Raw genomic sequence first — 23977 nt, forward strand, 5'->3', positions numbered from 1 at the left:
CACGAAGAGAATTGACTAATAAATGACTCAGTTCACTACTAGGATATTAATTTTATTTAGTGTTACTAGAAATATAGGGGACTAAAGTGAAAGATATTTTTGACATTCTAAGAAAAATTATTTTTATTGAAGCACATGCTTGATCATTGCGACATTCAGATGAATCAAACATATTATACCAATTCACATAAAGAATTGTATAAGTCTATATCTCTACTAATCTCTAGCTTCTGATTCAGATTTAACTAAGTTAACATACATTTTTCTAAAAGACAAAAATTATAACAAAGTTTATTTATAAATAAATATAAGGAAATTATGCACACAAAAATGTAGACGTTAATAATAACTCAATCGTCTCATGAAGATATTAGATACAAATTTTTATATGTGCTACGTCATGTATACGTATATGCGCATTGTTTTCATATATGATATATATATATATATTACTAAAATCTAAATTAATACACGTATTATTATACAAAACAAATATTAATGAGAGTTACTCTATTGGTAATAGTTCATATGCTAACTTTCAGTTTGTGAATAGTTTGAATTTTCTTCAATACTTATAGCACAAGGAACATATTCTTGTCCCGATTCCTGCAAAACATAAATTTTATATATATGAAGAGTTTTTATGAAATGTTTTAAAAAAAGAATGAATAAAAAACATACTGAGTTAACAATAATTTGTCGTCCCTCCTCTAAATTAAGTCCATCCATATCTTCTGCTGTTAATATTATCACAGAATCTTCAGGTATACTATTTTCATCTATATAAGTTATAGGAATTTCTGACGAAACCTGTAATTAAAATTTATTAGCAATCACAAAATCTGCAACACAAAAATTTTGACAATAAAAGATATAAGATAGATATTATTAATCCATAATACCTCGCAATATGTAAAATCAGATCCTTCTTGTACCTTTGTTTCTGTATTATGTTTAGAATCCGCTATTCTTTGTTTCCTTGAACTTAACGAGCGCTCTGACTTTTTACCATCTTGTTGGAGACGTCTCCATATCGTTGTTTTTGGAATATGGTAAGTCATTGATGCTGCTGCTTGCGACATTTTCCCCCCTTTACATGCAGCAACAGCTTCTTCCAAACGAGATTTTTTCAATTCTTCATTTTCCGTCTTACGTTTCTTCCAAAATGATAATGGCAATTTTCCTTCATCTACCAATCGCGCCTTATCTCTAAATAAAGTAGTTTTCGGAATCTAAAATCATAATTACCGTTATTACTCTTAGACAGCCTAAATAAAATTGAGCAAGAAACAAAATGTTAAATAATTTACTTTGAATTCAAGTGCTACTTTCGTTAAATTCTCTCCTCTTTCTAAAGCCTTAACTGCAGCTTCCCGTTTATCTGATCCATAAGACCTCTTCATTTCCGAACGTAGTATTTGATATCCTTCTTTCTGAATCCTCCTCCATAATACAGTCTTTGGTATACTAAAAAGTTCTGATGCATGCTGTAAACTTGATCCACCTGTAGTAAAAGTGACGATGACAAGTTGAATAATGCCACAGAATTAATATGTTCAGTAAATATGGTATAGATACCAACCAATTACCGCATTTATAGCAGCTTTCATACACTCTGCAGGATATTCGTTTCTTGATGCGTTTAAATGTATACCTAATGCTTTAGCACGCATGTACAAAGTTGAACGTGGTATATTATGTTTAGTAGAAGCTTCTATTAATGTCTGTCCTGCTTTTAAATCATTAATTGCCGCTGCCAACATATCTTCGCTATAATCTCTTTTCGTTGTATCGCGCCTACGTTTCTTTTTTTTATTCAAAGTGGAATTTTCAGCAACCTCATCTTTTTGTTGATCTTCTAAATCTTCATAACTATGTTGCAATGCATTAATAACATTTTCTTCAGCCTCGCTAATTACAGTCATTGGCTCTTCATTATTATCATTAAAATCCTTATTGCTTACAACTGAGTCAGTTTCTTCAAGTCCATCAATCTATAAACAAAGAAACATAATAATGATAAGAAAAGAAAAATATTTCCATTTAACTCTCCTTAAGTAGTATAACTAACTTCAATAAGGCCACAGATTTTTAGTGAACGTGCCGCATCTAATAAGGTACTAATATTTTCAACTGGTACTCTCACTTCTCCATGGTAAGTAAATTCTATAATAGATTTTATATCTTGAGCAGATATATCGCTTAATATTATTGTTGGATGATCTTCATTTACTTGACTCAATATTTCCTATAAATAAAAAAAATGGATTATTATGCAAATCATGCAGAATACTACATACATACCTAATCTATCTTAAAACAAAAAGAAATATATATTTTTTTAACATGAAAAAGTATGTCATTATAGTGTGTAATGAACATTACATTTTGTAATATATTTCACAGAAAAAATTATTAAAACTTGTATAAAAATGAATTTGAAGTACAAACTTTAATCACTGAAAACTATTTGAAAGTAATCATAAAACAATGTTCAAATTCAAAGCTATGAATTCTTAAAAGTACAAAGATTGTTTACTCGAAATAAAGTACTACAAGCGCAGAGAACTATGCGATGAGCATGAATACGTTCCCCGCCCGCAGCCAGCGTAACGTCTACCATACAGTCCTCCTCTAAAAGTTGTCTAACTACATCGGAGAGATGGTTTTGATAATCATTCCATTTAAACCAATAACTCTGATTGATCTCGTGTTGGTTAGTAATTTCGGACATGCCGTTTCAGTTTCGTTTCCTTTTTCAGTTTCAATAATTCGTATCATATACAACCGGAATTTGGAACAGGACTGAACTCTTCAGAGTGCTTCACAACCAAGATACGGAGGACCTCAGTGATTATTCATGGCACTTTGTAAAAACCCTAATAAATTTTACACCACCTTTATACGATCATTTATCCTGATTACTTATGTATCATTAAACTATTTTGCGTACGTGTTATATTTATATACAAACACTTATTTAAAAATCAAATATAATAAAAAAATTGTATTAGAAACATACTAATTGTCAGTTAAACGTATATTATGATTGGTTCATACACATGTTATCTATACCGAATTTAACGATATAACATTTCATTTTAAAGCTTTAAAAAATATGTAAAAAATGTATAAAATATAAAATATAGAAAGATTTTTATTTAAACAATAATTAAGTTTATTTCATTTGCTTAGATTCTAGTAATTAGAATATTTCCGCTTGATTCTAATTGCCAACTTTCATAAAATTTGAGATGTTAGTACAAAGATATGTATGTATACAAAAGAATTGAGCCTTTATATGTATTAGTAAACTCACGTTCTTTTATATGTGAGAGTTGTATGACTGCTTTAGAGTAACGGAGTGTTTGTGTTTGCTAACTTTTTGACCAATTTATTTAATCGCCTATTTAAAAACAGAATGGTTAGTGATTTTATACGTATCAATCATTTTACATATTGTTTTTCATTGTGATTCGATGTACATTTTCTTTGATGTATTTAAACATGTGACAGCATAACCTCAATATTATTGCTACGTTAAAAATGTTACACATTATTAAGTATGAATGCATTTTTGAAAATTCGGATATTCTTTTTTTTAAATTGTATTCACGATTTTAAAGCTTGAAAGATTCTTTTTATAATACTTACTGCAATAATTTAAACTGATATTATCACATATTGCTTCGTGATATTTTGTGGTTATGTTATTCCATATATTGTAAAATTTAGTAATGGTAATATTTAGTCAGTCGTTTTTATAAAAAAAAAAACGTATTTAATATAAAACATATTTAAAAATGATAAATTTATAATTTTTTGTAGAAACCTCTAATGTTGCATGGGCACGAACGTGCCATAACGCAAATTAAATACAATAGAGAAGGAGACTTATTATTCTCCTCTAGTAAGGATAAAAAGCCAAATGTTTGGTATTCTTTGAATGGAGAACGTCTTGGATCTTTCAACGGACACAATGGCTCTGTATGGTGTATTGACATTAATTGGGATACAACAAGATTTTTATCTGGAAGTGGTGACAATTCACTAAGGGTTTGGGATTGTCAAACTGGTTTGTATTGCACATACATAAAATATTTTTTCACTTATTTGCTTTATTTATTAAAATATGACTATGTTACATTATAGGAAAAGAAATAGGTTTGCTTCATACAAACAGTTCAGTGAGAACATGTAGCTTTAGTTATTCAGCAAATCTTGCTGTTTATTCTACAGATAAAGCTTTAGGACACCAATGTGAAATGTTTATCATTGATATCAAAAATGTTGATGCAGTATTATCACAAGCAGATGCAATTTCTAGAATCGCTGTGAATGGTCCCAAAATCACTGCTATCTTGTGGGGTGCATTAGATGAAACAATTATTACTGGCCATGAAGATGGTGAAATCACTCTTTGGGATGTTAGAGTATGTAATATGTTTGTATTCTCATGAATTAAATGTTTAAAACTTTTTTATAATTTTATCTATTTTTTTGTAGACAAGAAAAAAGATGACAAGTGTCAGAAGTCACAAATCACAAATAAATGACATGCAATTCAACAAAGATGGCACTATGTTCGTGACTGCCTCAAAAGATAATACTGCTAAACTTTTTGACAGTGAATCGTTAATGTTACTAAAAACATACAAAACAGAAAGACCTGTTAATTCTGCTACGATTTCTCCAATTTTTGATCATGTATGTGTCATATAGTGATTAAGACATTTGGGAAATAATATTTATCAAAATTTATAAATACTGTATTTTCATAGGTGGTTCTTGGAGGAGGTCAAGATGCAATGGATGTCACAACAACGTCCACTCGTCAAGGAAAATTCGATTCTCGATTTTTCCATTTAGTATTTGAAGAAGAATTTGCACGTTTAAAAGGACACTTTGGTCCAATTAATTCTCTAGCATTTCACCCTAATGGGCGTAGTTTTTCAACAGGTGGAGAAGATGGTTATGTTCGTATTAATACATTTGATCAATCTTATTTTGACTTCCATTTTGAATACTAATTTTATGAAATAAAAATAAATATGTATCAATTAAATGAATAGTGTAAATTATTTTTTCTATTCTTGAGATGTATGGATATTAGGATAAAGGCGGTCTAATACAGTATGTTAAAAATAAAGATTTACTATTTTTAAATTTATTGTTCATATAAAATGAAAATTGGTACATCACTATCAGTGGCAAAAACATGGGAGATAGTATTATTAATGGAATAGTTCTAAATATTTAACATACATAGCTAAATTATATTGAATATAAACTTACTTTTATATTTATTTTGCTTAAATATTTAAAAAAATATTACTCTTTGTATTTGAAATTCATTTTCAGTAAGTATTGCGCTTTTACCTGAGCAACATCATATACAATGTATTCATTGTATAATAAATCAGATTTTTTTGGTAATTTAGCAGATACAGGCACACCATATGGAACTTCAACACCGTCTTTCATTTTGTAAACAGTTTCAGGGTCGGGTTGCGTCCGACCACGACCCCATGTTGAATGCTTACCGCTCGGTAACTTTTCAATATAATCTGCACGATATCGTTCATGCATATTACCTAATGCCACTTCACAAAGCAATAACAAACCCGTAGGGTTTCCGCTGTGTGTACAACAATAATTCGCAGATTTGGAAACCATGTCCGCGAAGTATATACCTTTACCAAACATATAACCAGTAACGGGAGCTTCTGGTGGCGCTATTCTTAAACCTTGAGAAAGTATACCAGCAAAGTTAGTCGTTCTAGAACCATGCCACAGTAACTTCCTGTTGTGTAATTTCTTGAATGGCTTAAATCTATTGTCTTCTCCTTGTCTCTTAATAACAAATACATCTTGAATTTCAAGTTCGTATAGTGTATGAGTTGCTGCATGAGTATTTTGCACATATTTTTTAATGACTTTATATTCCTCACTTTCCTTATCCAATATTTTAATTTCAGTATTGAGTTGCTTGTAATAGGTATCGAGTGGATTCTTTGTTGCATCCGCCTTAACATGCAAAAGCGAATACGCAATTTCCATTTCAAGTAATGCGTCTAACATTTCACACTTGGCATGAATTTCTTCCATCGTATTCAAGATTTTAAGCTCGGATACTCCGAAATTATGAGGTATTAGGTTATAAAATCTGTTGGATGCATCAACCAACTGAACCGAATCGACATCTTTCTTCTTTAATACTTCTTGTAATTCAGTTAATATTGAATACGCCTTTTGGATTTGTGTTTTGGACAATTTTCCAAGTGGCATTTTTTCTACATCAATTTCAAATTCAACCATCACCTTTTTCATATTTACTTCATCGAAAATCAATTTCATTAAATCTTGAATTGGCAGTTCTAACTCACTCTTAATATGAGAGTCTAATTTTGTCGATACATCGTCCCCATAATCAATATCCACTGGGTACATTTTACCAGGTACTTTAACAAAATTATCTCTCTGATTCCAACAGTTTCCACTTTTCTCCTCGTATAATCCCTCAAACTGAGCTATACATTCCTCTAGAGATAATTTCTGTACTTTTGAACCACCGATAGAAGTTCCTATCCTGCCCCAGCTTCTAAACAACCAGTATTCATCTTTCTTATCGTGCTTTAAAATCTGCAACTTATAATAACTATTTTTTTTAGTTTGTATATCTGAAAGTATCAATGTAACATTATATTTATTTTTACCCTCTTGATATACATGTGCACAATCTTGTAAACCACTATCTGGGTCAACAGTTTCACCTTTTTTCAATTGCAATTTCATTTTACCAGATCCTGATTTTTCAAATGTACTTTTCCCTTTACTTTTTGAGACATTCGATTTTTCTGTCAGAACGTTAATTTTATTAGACAAGTCACCTCCCCAACTTGAAATAGTTTTCTTTTCAATGAGCGATATAGCAGGTTTCGTATATTTTTTAGCTTCCTCAATGAAGTCTGCAGTAATAACTTGAATGTTAAAACTTTTGGCTTCTTCCATCTTTTTACTCATTTTATCTACTTCATGTTGTGTTGATATAATAGCAGCTACATTTTCATGAAGTTTTGAAGTTATCTCTCCTCCTAAATGTAAAATTTCCTTTTTTAAGGTATTTCTATCTTTTCCTATGTTCCCTATAATAAAGAATTGCATATGCTTTAATGGCTTGGGTTTTGCTTCAACTTTGGGTCCAGAATCAACTTCATCTTCCTTTTTTACTGCACTAGATGTTGATGGTACAGCTATCTTTATAAGTCGTTTTCTAACTTTGTATTTCAAAGATTTGCTATTAAACATTGAAACAGTGATTAATTTTTTCACATATCTTTTGTAAATATGCTAATTTATAAAAATAGCTTTTAATTTTAATTTATGAAAATACTTACAGATCTGGATATGCTTCTTTTATATCAGATGATATTACAAATTTCTTTCTTTTAGGATCTTGCATGACATTTTCACACTTTGTCCATTCTGTCAAATCTCCAGTACATTTGTATCCAGTACCTGAGTTATACACAAGCTGTCCATTACATTTTGGACATGGCTTTAAAGCTCCAAAACAAATTGCATCTGATAAACGATCTATTATCTACACAACAAATATTTTAATCATTTAAATATTTTATTTATTTTAAATCAAAAATAAACTTAATTAAAATAAGATACATACAGCTGAAATACCTTCTGGTATTTGTTGTTCATTTTCTTCTAACATGGTAATGAGGTCAGGTTTCTTTATAGAGGATAATTTATCTTTAATTGCAAATAATTCATCATTTTGTTTTTTCATTTCTTTCTCTTCTTCTGCATCTTCTGGTTCATCTTTGATTTTCTTAATGGGTGGGACATCATCTACCTTAATTCTTGGCAAAACACTTTTGAGTTTCTTCTGATCATCTTTGGAAAGTTCATCTTTGCCAGGAAGTGCATCTCCACTCTCATAAAATTGTAAACTTTCCCTTACTTTGGCAAAGCATTCAAGATGATGCCATCTATCTATACCACCGTATCTTCTGCCGTGCTCACTTTCAAAATCTTTTTTTGATACTCTGATCTCACCCTGTACTATCTTTTCTTCACAGGCTTTGCAAGTTGATTTGTTAGATTTTGCATATTGGACTAAAAAATCATGTAATGGACCTGCAGCAGCAGTACCACCACCACTACGCTTTCTTCCTTTTCTAGACGCAGGCAATGGAAGGGTGCTTGCTTCCTCTATAAAAATGTTTGATTCAAACTATTGCATTATATTATTGTATTATAATATCAAATATGATTTACAACAATATAATAAACAAACCAATTCTCCTTTGAAGTTCCTTTTGATCTTCCCAGCGAATATTATCAAAATTAGCAATATCTGCAGTAGTTTTTGGCCTTTGTTTCATAAAAAAACAAGGCGGATGATACCACTTTGGTACCTTTCCATCATGAACAGGACTCTAAAATTTAAACGCTAAAATTTAACAAACATATTTTAAAACATTATAATAGTTTTAAATGAATATAAAACATATGGATAAACTCAATGACTTTATTAAAAAGTAATTCTAAATAAATTTCCCCAGTTTTATTCAAATTAATTGTAGATAAAATAATAATTTATTAATAGAAACACATTAATCTTCATAAATATATTGCATTTTATATTGTATTATCGAACACATCATCAATTGCCATTATATTATGTAACCTTGATGAAGTTGAACAATAATTGAATTTAAAACTTATGCTGATTACAGCAATGACGTATAAATTCATGCAAAATTAATCATGTTGACATGGTATACCTGAACAATAACGGCGAGTCTTAACGAATCTTTTTCGATATTTTTCTTACAATTTTGGCATGAAGCCCTCGAACTTTTTGCATATTCGACAGAATATGGTAAATCAGAATTCATTGTTTCACTAAAATCCGTTCAATAATTTTAGTCTTGAAACCAAGTGCCAAAGAGCAGTATTCAATGAGCGAAGACAAAATGCGCGTTGCGCGCCAAATACCAGTACATTCGGAAGTTTATCTTATTTTCTGTTACAATTACGATCTATCTTAAATAAGTGACTAATCATAAAAAAAAAATCCTACAATGATTATATGTAATTTCAATTTTATCTACTTCAATTAATTCAATTTAAATTCAAGAAGTATGTGTTAAATATTTCGATAATAAATTGATGACCAATCATGTGATATATACGTATGATATATAAACCGGAAGTGATATCCTATTTTCTACGAATTTTAGAACTTACCTTAATTATCACTTTCGTTCTTCATACATTTATACGTTAGTTTACTCTAAAAAGGTATTCTAACTTGGAAATTATTTTTTCTTTCTAATATAAAATCTTTAATTTAATTTGGGAAATTACTCAATTTTTTAATCTTTTAAATTTATTTTCAAACTAATAATTAAAATATGAAACATTTATTTTACTTATAATACAATTATACTTTTATATTTTATATATATATATATATATAATATTATCTTTTCATACCTAATAATTATTTATTAATTTATATAATGCTTTATATATAATCAATTTATATGATTTGATTTACATTATATTGTTACAGGCTTGTACTCATTATCAATTATACATGATGCATTAAAATGCATAAAACATTTAAAATAAATGCGTACCCGGTAAACATAGATCTACATTATTGTACGTAGTCTAAAGGATATTATAAATAAGCTGTGAGTTGTAATACAATGTTGGTACACTTTATTTTTATAATCGTATAATATTGTACAAATTATTACAGTAAACTATATATTTCTGTAATTATGTCTATGAATGTTTTTCTGTTTTACCAACATAGTTTGCCATAAAAGTGGCTGACAAGTGGTAGTTCAATTAAATAATATAACCATACAGTGTAAAAATGCACTATGTTATGTCCTTTATCGAATGCAATCTCTTTTTTCTAAAATTATTTCCTACAATAACGTACAAAACTTATTAAGAAAAGATCAAAATTATTAAATTAATTGTTACTTCTTTCGACTATCTACATATTCATATAAGTCTATTATGTAAATCCATAGTGCTTACAAGAAGATAATTAACTGTCCCTTCTTATACCACGCTATCACTATGCTAGAATAAGTGTATATATATATATATATATATGATTTTACATATTTATATATATAATACTTTTCTTGATATTATATATATACATATATAAATATATATGTTTAGATGTCACGTTGTTCGTACTAACAAATTCGGTGTTCCATAATAAATTTATCGTTCCAACAGAAAAAATGTATACACATATGTGTGCCATCCTATTTTATTGATATAGTCGTTTATATTATATTCTATATTAATGTACATTTTTGTTTATATAAGAGCGCAAAAATAAAACTTAATATTTTATTATGACGTCTGCCACGAAAAATTTAAACTTATAGCAATAGATACAATTTACAACTTCAAAAAATGTTTTGATTTTATAACTTACTTCATACACACAACTTTATGAAACGTTACAAATTAAACAGAGAATTATATATCCCACATTCATCGCTTAAAAGTATGATTCCAAATTTGAAAAGAAGACAAAAATATATATGTGATGGAAAAAATGGAGAAAATTTATTCCCCTTTATTTACCCATCTTTTTGGTAAATAATACTTATTATTTACCAAAAAATATCGCGAGTTTTAGGTCACTCCCGTTAATTAATACAATTTTTTATTTGGTATATCGTTCAGAAATTTCTTCGCAACATGACGCGTAGACACATCGAATATATGGAGTAAGGACAGTTTATCGTTCATTGCCTTACGTAATCGTATTAGGATTAATAACAAAATAGAATTAATTCAAATATATTTGTCCTTAGAAAAAGAATTTATATTATTAGTGAATTTACTATCCAAGAGTGATTCGCAATATGACATGTGAGTGTCGCATAAAATGTAAATATACTTCGTATTTATAGGTTTTTATAGGCGTGTAGGTCAGGAATATGCAGCTCTAGGATTAACCAAGGAATTAGACTGAAGGCCACCCTTTAATATTTTTACAGTCTATTTTATCTATGTCTGATAACAACAATAAAAATTCTTAAATAAATATATCGGTATAATCACTGATGGAATATTATTACGCAATCAACTAGTTTTTTTGCTGAAAGTTGTATGTTTATGTGTTGTAATTGCGTCTTAAGCATAATATGCATACACATGTACACGGTACGTCAATCATTGTATACTACAATGACTGGTATGGAGTACCACAAAATTAGATGAAATTCGTTAAGACAAGACACATGTATCACTCTGCTGATCATTGCTATTTTCCTCTGCCTTGAGATGTACCCGACCTGGTTGTAGGTTTTGCTGGTTGTGGAATAATCGTAATTTCATCATTAATCTTCAGTGGTTTCAGAAGGGAGTCATTGGATCTGGACGATGGAGATGAAGGTGTATTCTTCTTATCCATTACTCTTTTAGCTACGCCACTATGTGCCGAATATACGTGATTTTCAAACTGCTTATACATTCCAAACGTGGAAGTGCAAACTGTACATTTATAAGATAGATGCGCTGGTTTTAATGTCATTCCATGATCTCGCGCAACATGATTTAGTAATTTCCATTGATATACCTAAAAATTAAGATCCACAACCCTCAAGTAATATGCTGCTTAAATTTATATCTCCCAATCTCACATGTATATAATTTCGAATGTTGAGCAACATAAAATATATAACTCACCCTGCCGCAAGCGGGACAGCGACCTGCATCTTTACCTCTATTTGCAGCTTCTTGCATACTAGATGTAACCAAACCATGAGACCCAAGTAAATGTCTTTCCAGACCCTGTAATAATATTTACGCAATACTATTATAATTTTATTTTTACATATAAAAGATTGAATAAGGCACAGTCAATAATTCAATAAAAAAAATTAAAAAATTGGAAAAATATTCATTTTTAAATCATAAAATGTGCTCTATATATATCACATGTTGTTTGTTGTATTATTTTATATTTAAATGCAGTAATAAAATTTATAAAAGAGGAAAAGTATATATTTATGTACCTGATCTGTGAAAAACCGAAATTGACATTTTTGGCAATTCAATGGAGGTCTACTATAAATCATCTTTGGATGTATTTTTACTTTGTGAATCCATTGCATATGATTACGTAGTTGTTCTAAATCCTGAAAGATAGAAACAATTTTATATAAGAGACAAGACACATGTACAAAGTATGATACTTATAATATATAATGTATAATACTTAGAGTATTATTTAATTTTACAACATTTTATATCGTTAAAACCATTTGAATATAAGATATTAAGTTGAGCGGGAAGTAATGTCGAATTTTCTGATAAGGCACTTTCATGATTTCCTATGGCTATCTTCCATCTTTTTTACACTTCTTCAAAAAAGTTATTGAATTTTCAAAGAAAAATATTCCACTTGATTCTCTCTCAAAGTTGAAATCACCAGTTTGAAGCTTCTTATATCATCTTTATCCTATATGTTCCTCATATTTGAAAGCTTTGCACAAATTTTCAATCACAACAGTCGCATTGTTAACTTTTTAAAACCCATGAAAGATACAATGAGATGATAAGTGCACTTTGTCTTAATCTTTGCTTGTGAATTTCTCTGTTGCAACTGATAGTAAAGACAGAAGTGCATCTTTATTTGCAAATAGGTAATTAAAAATTAATGAAACATTTTACAATAGAAAATCCGACAGTATTTTTCCCATCATCTTAATACATAACTCACCTTAATATAACCATCGCAAATTTCACATATGACAAATGTAGTTTTTTCTCCAGACTTTGATGAAGTTCCAGAACCAGGAATGGAGGTTTGAGATGTTGTACGTGGTAATGGAGTTATAGATATACTTGGTTGACTTAGCAATTTTGCAGTAGGATTTTTGGGACTTGCTGTTGTATTCTGAAAAATATAAAATACACTAATTATTTTAAATATTAAAAATGTGTACTTTCAGAATCGGTAAATTTTTAATCCAATTATGTTACAGTACCAAATTGTATCTTATTTAAAAAAATCTTTATATCTTAAATATAACTTAAATATATACTAGTTATTATTGACCTTTTTTACAAAGGTAATAGTAAAGGTAATAAAAATTGTCAATGAATTCCTTCGAAATTTATAAACAATGTAAGATTATATCAATACAAAATTAAATATTTTCATAATGCAAAATATTATAAGGGTAAAAATACATTGATGAAATCAATAATTACGAAACTAGTTGCACTGCACACTAATGATATGTTTAGCCATAACTTTACACATATTGTTAACTCTTATAAGCAATTGTGTACAGCTTCGATTAAGTAAATCTCAAGAAGTCGGTTATAAAAGCCGTTTTGCACCTGCAGAACACATTATCCATGCGACCACAAATTTTACAAAATCAATATAACCTTCCTGATAGGTTCCAACAATTATTTACCTGTGATGAGGACAATCTAGAGAGAGAGTCGATTACGTTGGGTACAAGTGCAATGGGTGTGGGTTGACCGGAACTGCCGCCGCTACTGCTACTCACTCCCGAGACAGCCGACATGACAGTCCCAGAGCCACCCACCACCTGTGTCACCACCCATATATTTTTTTACTAATTCTTAAACTCTTATATACTTGAATTTGTGAACCTGTAGTTTTTTTTATAGATATTAGTAAAACAAAATTAGTTGAGGAAAATTCACAGAAGGAAATCAACATACTCCACTACTAATAGATAAATAGATAGAAAATAAAATACTTAAATGTAAATAAATAAAACAAATATAATCCTTTCTTTTCTTCCCATTATGATAATTTACTATATTAATCATTCTTTAAATTTGATACATAAAATATTGTAAGACAGCTTTTGCAAATTTTATTAGATACTGTGTGTATTAATAGTGGTGATAATTATTACAAAAAGATTCAAAGAAATATAAAGGCATAAATATATACTGTGCATATCATATGTGTGCTTATACGTTGTAACTGAAATTACATTGCTTTATGGACATTGCCTTCAGGGACATGACTTTAAATAATTATCATTCCCCTTATTACTATTAAATCTTATAAAAGTTATGAGATTAGAATACGTTTAATATACAACATAATCCTTCAATATTTACAAAATACTGTGCATCCTTTTTCTACCAAAAAAATACTGAAATATGTTCTATTATTAATAAAAAAGAATTTAAAAAAATGAAAACATTTTTACCTGAAATATTTGATTACTACCAAATCGATATGAAGTAGGGACCAATAAGCCAGACGATGTTGGACGATACATCATTCCTGCAACATTATCTAAAACATCAGCAATATATTATACATAATCGAATTTGCACAGGTCGAGTATAATTCAATGTAATATGTTAATATTAATGTAAAATGATAAAAAGTTACCTTGACGCATTGTCGTACCACCCGGTCGTAACGTTTTCAAATCTGAATATCTTGGTTGCATAGGCGGTCGTCCTCTTCCACGACCAGTGATTGGAGCAGGAAGTAATTTTGGTAAAAGTGGTTGAGGTCCTTTGCCGCTCATTGCCATCGCAAGTGCACTGGGATTAGTCGGTCCAACAGGTCTTGTTCGATTGAATCGTGGAATTTTTGCTGGAGGTTCCCAGTCAGCACCTGGTTCTAAATTCTTTTCTGATCTGAATTTCTTAGTACAAGCAAGTATATGTCGATTTAGTTTGCCTTTCTGGTTGTCTTCGAACGGACAATTAGGACATTGATGAAAAGCTGGACCCCGCTCCAACCTCCCGCGAGTATTATGTTCTGCTTCCATATGGTATAATATGTCGTGAGGACTACGCATTTCAGTCGGACAAAAGTTACACTTGTAGACATAATTGCGCATATGTGGAGTTTCTAAATGATGTTGCATGACTAAAGTTGATTCTGTTTTAAAATTACAGAATTCACATTTTTTCTGTTCTAAATGGAATGGTTCATTATTTTCTTTACTAAATTCTAGATTTTTAATGAGTGAATTTATAGCTAGTTGAGTTTCAGCCGATGTGCTATTTTTTCCCTGTTTACGTTTTTGAGTCCGTAAAAGATCAGTTTGCACATATTCCTGAACAAGATTCACTCCAATTTGCATGAAAAATTTCCCCAGTGGTAAATCAAAATATGTCAGTACTTTATTCCTATCCTCTTGTCGTATATCCTGTTTATCACTTATATTACTAAATCCAGATTCAGTTATATCTAGTGAATTATCACCTCTGTCTTCATCCTTTTTACTCTTACTACAAGTTCCTTCATTTTCACTTTCATCACTTTTATCTTTATTTTTTTGAATTATATCCAGTGAATCCTCATCACATTCCTCTCCCTTATTTTCTTCTATGCTTCTTTTGCTTATCTCTTCTTTTTCTTGTTCCTCTAAGCATTTTTCCAATTTTGTGACGAACTCCTTTAAAGGTTTCAGAGGTGGTTTTTCATATACATATGGTACTATAAAAGATGGTGCTTCTACCACAAACATGTCATCGCTTAAAGTAGGTAATATTGGAGGTGTAACCGTAGGTGTTACCGTTGTCATACTAGTGGTTTTAGGACTTAGCTGTGCAGTTTTTGACGTCATGGGCACTGGTGTAATAGTCGTCCTCATATTAGGATACATAGTTTGTGTAGTCATTCCCACTGGAACTACTGAAAATGAACTAGTACTAGAAACAGTGTGATGAGGTTTACTGCTACTTACAGGAACGCCACCACGTCCAGAAAGTATAGAATTTGTATCTATGATAACTAAGGTAGGTTCTTTCTTTCCTCCTTTTACAGATTTGCTACCAGCGGCTATTTCTACTAACCGTTTCGTATCATTGACTACAATAGTAGTCTTACTATTTTTGACTGGTGACTTTAGTTTAGAATTCTCTTTATCTTTACTATCAATACCAGCCAGAGGATCTTCTGGCTTAATTTCCTCAATATCTGAGCCATCATCGTCTACTTCCTCTTCTTCTATTTCTTTTTCTATGTAACTTGTCCTCTTTATATTTCGAGAACTTCTTCTTGGTGTAATACTACTAAGATCTACTTGCTTTCTTTGTTTTCTTTGTTTTGGGTCTTTATTAATACGTTCTGGTGAAGTATTATGACCATTCTTTGCACTATCAGTTATTTCTTCAATATCAGGACTATCGCAACTACCGTTTTCTTCACAAATTTTGACATCAGATGTATCCATACTACTATCAGCAATTTCACTACTGTCATTAAGTTGGATATCACTACTGCCTGATAAATTATTATCTTTAAGGGCAGAAGCTTTTGTAGTGAACACATCATCGTTATCAGAGTGTATTTCTGTTATGTTTTCGTCAAGACATTCAACATCCGAGTTATTACTCTGTTCATCAACTTCCATAGCCTCACAAGATGTGTTTCTACACTTATCTTCAGTCTTGGACACTTCACTAAAATTGTTTATGTCACTGGCACCCTCTGGAGATTTAGACATTTTAGAGTCATTTTCTGACTCTGACATTTCACTCCCTTTACTTCTGTTTTGCGCTATCCCATTCTGTTCACTATTTTCAGGTTCTAGACCCCTTTCTTCCATTTCAACATCCATTCTGTGTTTATCCTCATCATCTTCTTTTCCATTTGCCTCTCTCTCCTCCCTTACTACACTAATTTCTTTTGACACAAGTTTGGATATATTAGTGTCAGCATCAATGAATTCTTCCTTGTCATTATAATTTCCATTAACCCCATTTGGAATCACATCTGCAAAATATAACATTATTTTTATAAAAGTATTAATTCTTTTTTAATATTAAATATACATTATATTAAGTATAACATGATAGATGAAGCAGACTATTAGTACTTCACTAATAATTACAATTACATTACAATAATCAGAGAACATAGCAGAGATATTAGAAAATGTGAATCATTTCTACAAAACTTGAGCAAACTACACCTTCTTAACAACATGCAAATCCAATAAAATGTTATAAAATACAATAAAATAATATCCATCCATATACCAGAAAAATGAAAAACTCAATACTGGCGTCACTTTTCAACGATAGCGGAAGAAAATAGCGAAGCAAAACAGAAAAATGAATATATCGGTCGCATAAAAAAGGGTTGCTCTAACAGTTTGAAAGAGGAATAGAGCATACCTTTGAGAACCTTATCAGGACTGGTCTGAGATGAGTCCTTAATAGGGGGTTCTTCCAGCGTGCCTTCCATGGGGCCACCACTGTACAGTTGATCTAAACAATTAATAAGAGCAGAGGGATAAGCGGCTCGTAGTGACGACGACGCGTTTCATTACATCGACGATATGAGAACGCGAGGGCGGGGAGAGAGAGAGAGAGAGAGAGAGAGAGAGAGAGAGAGAGAGAGAAAGAGAGAGAGGGAATTTTTAGCGGGGCCGAATTTTTCAAAATGGCGCTGCGAATTCCGTACTCCTATTTCCTTGTTCCCATAACCAACAAAGTTCGTTGGATATATATCCCCACGCTCCAGACCCGACAGAATTCCCGAAATGAGTCTCTGGTTGGTCGGTGAGAAACTCTTGGCACGCGCGCACACTTGGAGAAAGAGGAACCAGGGAGTGGACTCGTGGATAAAAATGATCGGAGACGAAGCGAAGTCCTGCGAAGTAGCTTGAATGGTTAGCGTCTCTCAGTCAGTCACCTGCACTCGCCAGCCACCGCGTCCGAGCGCCAGCCAGCCAGCCAGTCAGCCCTCCGCCGTACCTCTCCTCACTCAACCTTCACAAACCTACCAAACCTACATCTATACCTACAACTTATACATCGAACTTTCGCCTTTCGTACACACTGACAGACATGTAGTCGTAGGTATATAAACATACACGCAGTGATACGCACACACGAACCATCCGACTCGCCATCCATAGGTGAGCGCGCGAGCGCACAACCTTCCGACTCTCTACAGTACTCTACACTATACATGCCGGACAACACGCCAACCACCTACAGAACAACCCTATGACCTACCGAATCCAATCATGACAAATTCATCTCATACGACGATACTAAACGTGAACGAATTTGAAATTGCAAGTATCAAATAGTTTCACATTTATCCATGTAACTTAAACACGTCAAGTAACATTCTAATATAGATTGATGATACGTGACGAAGAAGAAACTAGATAAACGCGGATCATTTTGTCAAATTATCTGTATACATAGATCTGATTCACCGGATCGATGGCGTTTTTATTCAAAGTTCTTATTAAAATTATCGAAATTACTACCATTTGTCCTTATGACAAACGAAATTTTGTAGGAAATAAGTGGTTTGATATATGAAGTAGAAAGAGACAATGATAAAGTCTCTTGTGCATCCTATTGAAAGAGCATTACAGTGTTCTCTTAAAAGATGCTAAGCATACTTTAACCTACACTAATGCTCTTTGATGCAGCATTCGCATCGTTCATTGGAAGTAGTAACGATAAGATTATTTGGAAATTGGAGAACGTGAATAAGAATCGGGTGTGCAAGTGATCGAAAACACCGAGGAATTCCATTCAGTATGCTCGTTTCGGGACGTGTCTCGTGCTACTTAATTCGCTTATCCACAAATCCCCGGCAGATCTATGAGGTAATGGAACGCGTACAAACTCCATTCGTCTCCTGTCACTAGGCACAAATATACGCACCTGACCGCTTGCTTGTCCTAAACGATTTTCTGATACCGCGACATTCTCACAACGTGCGATCTTCAGTGGCGGTGGCGGAGCTACGATTTGTCCTTTATACACACTTCTACACGATTTATTCACAAAACCTGTAAATAGTGAACATTCATCGCTGAAAATTAGGCACCAGAGGGCAGGCGCGACGTTGGAAACGTTAAAAAGTTATGCCCAGGGCCGTCGTAAGAATCGTGGGCTCTTTTCCACAAGGGTTAAGCAGAAATCAAGCTAGAAAGAAAGGGTGGCAGAACGGAACAGAATATTTCGTGATTTATATTTTCCCTGGATGCTATTTATCATTCTTTTATAGCTGTCTATATGAATGTCATTAGTCTTGAACGAAACTTTGTACAAAAAATATTAAAAAGATATATTTTTAATATTGAATGATATTCATTATCTTTTAATGAAAATAAAAGAACAAAATTGATTAGATGTTTTCGTTTACTTTGTAAAAAAAATGTATATTGTGTACGAGATGCAAATTGTTTAAAATATGTTAAAAATAAAATGAGAGCATTGATTGAATTATCTTCTATTCCAATGTAGTGTAAAATTGAAACAAAGAAATATACAATTAAATAATTGAAATTATAGAAACATTAATATGCAATGTTTTATTTAGTCCATTTAAAGGATCAAAATCATGATTCTCTATTGTAATTTCAATAATTCACATACAGCATTCTTCTACTCCATATCTTGCTGATCATGCACTTAAGTAAGCAAAATAATGGTGCAAGATCGCATTATTTAAAGGATAAATACGTTCTGCGTCGATATAATTGAAATAAATAATTAACTATCAGTTTCGAATCGATCGATCAACGTGAAAACAATAGTAACGAAGTACATAATAAATTCCACTAAACAGTTCTTAGCGTGTAAGTATCACTAATATCACTATATGTAATGTAAGTAATTTAGTTAAGTTACGCGAATGTCGGTAGTTAATAGCAATCGATATATCGTAAATGAATTCTAATATCATCAATAGTGTGGTAATGTATTTACACTAGAAGTCAAAAAACATAAACATTAGTGTATACATTCGAAAGAAATTTCTTGTCAAAAATCTTTCGAGACAATCTGTTTAATAAAGAGAGATAAGAGGAGTTAAAATTATGGGAAATACGCAAGGGAATTGAGAGGATTGTCACGGCCCTGGTTATATTGTGTTATTCGGTACCACAACTGTACAAATCATAAAATCCAACAAATCAATCGCAAGTCCCTTGGCGTTTCCTTTTTTTTTTTACAAATAATAATTCTTTGTTTCCATCTACGATCTCGAAAATTGTGGAAACACTCGTGTTTATTAATTCATTGAAATTTTTTAGGAAGGTGCCGCCATTTCTTCATAAGGGCTGGCTTAACTGTCGAACAGCTGCCGTGGTGGTCGCTAGCCGATCGCGATTATCCCCCCAAAGAGGACCAATAATCGAAGCACACACACATCGCAAATGCCGTGCTATTTAAATTCACTGACCGTTCGCAAGCACTGATAAATATTCGGCTACACACGCGACTCCTTCGACACTTGATACACACCGTTTTTATATCAAAATTATTCACATATACTTTGTGTTTATTTGGGTTCGACGTCACGGATCCTTCTTACCTTCGTCGTCGAAAACTGCCAAGATGGCGACGATAATCACGTGACCGTAAATTTTATGACGTACGCGTGATGTTAAAGGGACGAAACGACCAGTAGCGTTTGTTATATATAGTCACGTGACTAGGTACACGTGCACATCCAATGAGAGCCTCTCCCAAGAATAAGGACAATCTGCAATTGCAACAATGTGTATAGTAATATTAGTAATAGGGTTGACTAACAAGCCTCCGCCCTTTTCTATAGGTTCCTTTGGGAAGACACACCTACAATTCACGTAAGAGTATTAAAATATGTAATTTTATTATTTTTATATACATTATACTTATAAATACAAAGTTTATTATTTAATTTATATATATATATATATGTATTCTAAATAAAATAACATAGCTTTTTTATTTAATAAATTTTTATTATCATTCTTTTTTACACTATTAAAAGAATTATTTTCAAAAATATACTATCTTTTTATTAAGAATTTATATTTATACAGCTAATTACATCCACTTTTTTTTAACATTGTTATTGGAAAAAAATGTGAGAGTTTTATATACAATATTTACATTTTAAATATCAATATTTTCAGTATCTTAAATATACAAAGTTCCTTCAATAACATATAAATATGTTATTACATCAACCATTATATGCTGTAGATCCTAGTGTATATATTTAGAAAATATGTTAAATATCTTTAAGATCTTGTACAGTCATTTTTATTTTATATATTTTAATTATAAATGCATTTGGCATACATAAGCAATGTTACGAATAATCTTCATCATTATCACTAAATGATAATACAACTTTCTCTTGTTTTGATTTTTTAATCTTCTTTTTCAATGGTTTATCTGCTTTATCTGATTCTGCCTCTGTTATTTTGTTTTTCTTGAATATAATTCTTTTAGATAAATCTGCTGGAGTATTAGCTTCCTCTACAATATAAAAATTCATGTGTAATTATCATAGATGAAATTTATGCACTTTATACCTTCTCCTTTCTTTTTCTTATATGCCTCTGCTTGTTCTGCTGTCAAGTGTTCAGAATTTAATACAACTACAACAGGCTTTTCTTCTTCATGTTCTTCTTCATTGTCTGAATCTTGCGGTAATACTTCTCTCTGTTTAAGAGAATGTTTTAAATTATTTAAATAATTGTTTATGTTAGTTATAAGTATATATTGTGGTGTATGTAATGATTTAATTGCAAATATACTTAATTGCAATGAATAATTATTAATATATAGTTACGTCCTAATTAATAACCTAGAAGTTGAGCAATTATTTGTATATAATGAAAAATACGATTTACCTTTGTGTCTATTGTAGGTCCTTCCTTGTATCCGATTTGTTCCTTTAATTCACGTAAAAATTTTGGTTCATTCGGCTTAATATACGACACATTATGTTTCTTCCTTGACATTTTACTATCTTCCTATTAATATTTTAAAATTTCAAACATCAAAATATAACCTAATTTTTGTATGCTACAAAATAATACTGTGCAATACATTACGTATGAATTCTACATAGATCGGGAAATAAAATCAAGTTGGATACATCTAGCAAAATTCACTAGTGTCTTAATTTTAATTAGTTGGTACTGTTGTGTGGCCGTTCAGAAACTTGGGGAATTTCAAGCTAAATTGTTAGTTATTATCCCTGGAGTATAAAAACCACGATACGATCATATAAACAGGTCTTAATATTTACTAGGGAAAACCGTCCGTAAATTGAGTCGTGTCTAATCATTAAAAATCAAGGTGAAAGATTAACAAAGTCCACGTTCTTGCAAAATAGATAGAGATGAATAATGTTTCTGTTGAACATTCATAGTATGTATATACATATGTATATATATATATACGTGTGTACCTATAAGAAGGCAATATAGGAAAGAATCTCTTCCGACACACCACCATTGGGGGAAATGTGCAATATATTATGAAAGCTGTAAACACCCGGAAAACGAATAAACTATCAAAGTATACATGATATCAGCATCGTGTATACACAGAACGAGACCTTCCCTTACCTCTCATCTCGGTCTTTTTCGATTCAATTCAAAAGATAGAAAGTTTCAATAATGTTTTCAGTAAGGAGTGCTCAGACCTATTTATATGACCAGCAAATCGCTCAATTTCTGTAAAATGTCATCATGTTATGTATATTAGTTCACTTATTGGCTTCATAGCACTGCGACAAAATTCCTCGGCACGTTTAGTGGCCACTACACTGCTCCACGATGAGTGATTGAAGTTGTCACTAGGCCGCCACACATTCGAATAGAAACAAAAGACGAGTAGAAAAAAAACAAAAGTGTATACACGATCATGACCGTTTGTTATTTATTTAAAATCGTAAGAAATACGAGGTTATTAGCGACTAGTTTAGGTTATACATTAAACATGTATCATTGTGGTATTTGCCTACATGGGCTCTAGTGCTCCAAGGGATTTGTTTTTCGGTATCAAGCACTAGTATTTTAATTGGCTTAGGTACGACTCGGAGAGTAAATAAGAATGATTTTTGGTACCATTGAAGGGCATGTAGGACCTATAGTTTAAGATGGGCTTCGAACTATCAGTTACCGTGCTACGCGAACCTCAAGGCTGCGTCAATACATAAAAGTTCGTAAATGTATGGCTCCCCATACGCTATGGGGAGCCGCAAGGCTATGACGTTACATACACATACTTACATATATATTTACTTATATATATTTCAATGCAAATTATTGACATCATTGACATATATATAAATGAATTAGTATTTTTTGATATAATTTATTTAACTACTAAATATAAATATTTTATATCTAAAATTGTACAAATTTTTTAATATCTTGTATACAGAAGCATTATGTTACAAAAATTAATTAACATATATAATTGCATGATTAACATATGTACATATAAGTACATATAAGTACATATAATAAAGTTTCTTCAGAAATTATTTAACTAACTTTCATTTACGTAGTCAGTATGTATTTTGTAAAAAATAAATGAAGAATTCTTACTTATGAGAATGTCATGAACTTTGAAGTGAAAGGCTTAATATTGTTCATACCTGTTTGTACTATATCATACTACATATATATTTACTGCATTGAATTAAAAAAGCATACCTATGCATATATATGTAGATTTATAATATATACAATTTATATTTCACATAATTTTGCTGTATTCAATTGTACTATGTTATTTATATTTGTATTGAATAAAAATAAGCATGAACGGAAAACGAATAAAATACATCACTAAAGTAGATATATCTATTTATTTGAAAAAATGTAATTATAAGTATATAAAATTTATTGCGCATTTTAGCATATGTATGTATATAATTTTATAAAAATTGGAATAAGATAATGGATTACAAGATGGTTTCATACGATTTTGTGATTTTTCAACTCTACTTGTTTAAGAAATTTCTACTTATAAACATGCATTTCACTTTGAATGTTCTATGATTTAAAATTGTTAAGAACAAATTCTTATTTTACTTATTTTTTTAACGATTGATCATAATTGTTAAAATGTATTTTAGATAAATATATTACAATAAGGTTTGTGAATAATTTTTTGA

General features: G+C 31.0%; 5 protein-coding genes and 1 long non-coding RNA gene across 15 annotated transcripts; 2 read left to right on the plus strand and 4 right to left on the minus strand.

The window, feature by feature from the left end:
* Positions 1–105: 105 nt before the first annotated feature.
* LOC100644020 (protein abrupt) lies at positions 106–2946 on the minus strand. Its single transcript, XM_003396755.4, has 7 exons — positions 2540–2946; positions 2072–2248; positions 1583–1994; positions 1311–1504; positions 903–1232; positions 682–810; positions 106–606 (listed from the first exon to the last, which is right to left on the minus strand). The coding sequence occupies exons 1-7, from the start codon at positions 2732–2734 to the stop codon at positions 532–534; spliced, it is 1512 nt and encodes a 503-aa protein (XP_003396803.1). The 5' UTR covers positions 2735–2946; the 3' UTR covers positions 106–531.
* Positions 2947–3275: 329 nt separating this feature from the next.
* LOC100644561 (eukaryotic translation initiation factor 3 subunit I) lies at positions 3276–5065 on the plus strand. Its single transcript, XM_012310542.2, has 5 exons — positions 3276–3424; positions 3829–4075; positions 4153–4433; positions 4507–4707; positions 4782–5065. The coding sequence occupies exons 1-5, from the start codon at positions 3422–3424 to the stop codon at positions 5028–5030; spliced, it is 981 nt and encodes a 326-aa protein (XP_012165932.1). The 5' UTR covers positions 3276–3421; the 3' UTR covers positions 5031–5065.
* Positions 5066–5151: 86 nt separating this feature from the next.
* On the minus strand, positions 5152–8946 carry LOC100644329 (poly [ADP-ribose] polymerase). Of its 3 annotated transcripts, none has more exons than XM_020863788.2 (5): positions 8805–8946; positions 8315–8456; positions 7685–8229; positions 7398–7603; positions 5152–7297 (listed from the first exon to the last, which is right to left on the minus strand). In XM_020863788.2, the coding sequence occupies exons 1-5, from the start codon at positions 8916–8918 to the stop codon at positions 5332–5334; spliced, it is 2973 nt and encodes a 990-aa protein (XP_020719447.2). In that variant the 5' UTR covers positions 8919–8946; the 3' UTR covers positions 5152–5331. The 3 variants fall into 3 exon arrangements, with proteins under 3 accessions (XP_020719447.2, XP_048263158.1, XP_048263159.1); XM_048407201.1 differs by having other exon boundaries at positions 8315–8470; XM_048407202.1 differs by lacking the exon at positions 8805–8946 and adding an exon at positions 8708–8732.
* A 251-nt stretch (positions 8947–9197) lies between these two features.
* LOC125385396 lies at positions 9198–9813 on the plus strand. The gene is made up of 2 exons (XR_007224596.1): positions 9198–9324; positions 9599–9813. It is a non-coding gene; the product is annotated as an uncharacterized LOC125385396 (long non-coding RNA).
* A 1237-nt stretch (positions 9814–11050) lies between these two features.
* Positions 11051–20447, minus strand: LOC100644135 (MOG interacting and ectopic P-granules protein 1). Of its 8 annotated transcripts, none has more exons than XM_048407196.1 (10): positions 20384–20447; positions 18727–18854; positions 17212–17304; positions 14465–16807; positions 14277–14365; positions 13500–13637; positions 12794–12970; positions 12087–12209; positions 11758–11862; positions 11051–11647 (listed from the first exon to the last, which is right to left on the minus strand). In XM_048407196.1, exons 3-10 carry the CDS (start codon positions 17279–17281, stop codon positions 11333–11335), a joined length of 3360 nt encoding a protein of 1119 aa, XP_048263153.1. In that variant the 5' UTR covers positions 17282–17304; positions 18727–18854; positions 20384–20447; the 3' UTR covers positions 11051–11332. The 8 variants fall into 8 exon arrangements, with proteins under 8 accessions (XP_048263153.1, XP_048263152.1, XP_048263151.1 ...); XM_048407195.1 differs by having other exon boundaries at positions 20314–20391; XM_048407194.1 differs by having other exon boundaries at positions 20252–20388.
* A 629-nt stretch (positions 20448–21076) lies between these two features.
* On the minus strand, positions 21077–23083 carry LOC100644805 (uncharacterized protein KIAA1143 homolog). The gene is made up of 5 exons (XM_012310553.3): positions 22419–23083; positions 21900–22045; positions 21696–21818; positions 21375–21504; positions 21077–21318 (listed from the first exon to the last, which is right to left on the minus strand). Exons 3-5 carry the CDS (start codon positions 21804–21806, stop codon positions 21149–21151), a joined length of 411 nt encoding a protein of 136 aa, XP_012165943.2. The 5' UTR covers positions 21807–21818; positions 21900–22045; positions 22419–23083; the 3' UTR covers positions 21077–21148.
* Positions 23084–23977: the final 894 nt, after the last annotated feature.

The sequence above is a fragment of the Bombus terrestris genome, chromosome 7 (genome assembly GCF_910591885.1).
Source record: "Bombus terrestris chromosome 7, iyBomTerr1.2, whole genome shotgun sequence".
NCBI lineage: Eukaryota > Metazoa > Arthropoda > Insecta > Hymenoptera > Apidae > Bombus > Bombus terrestris.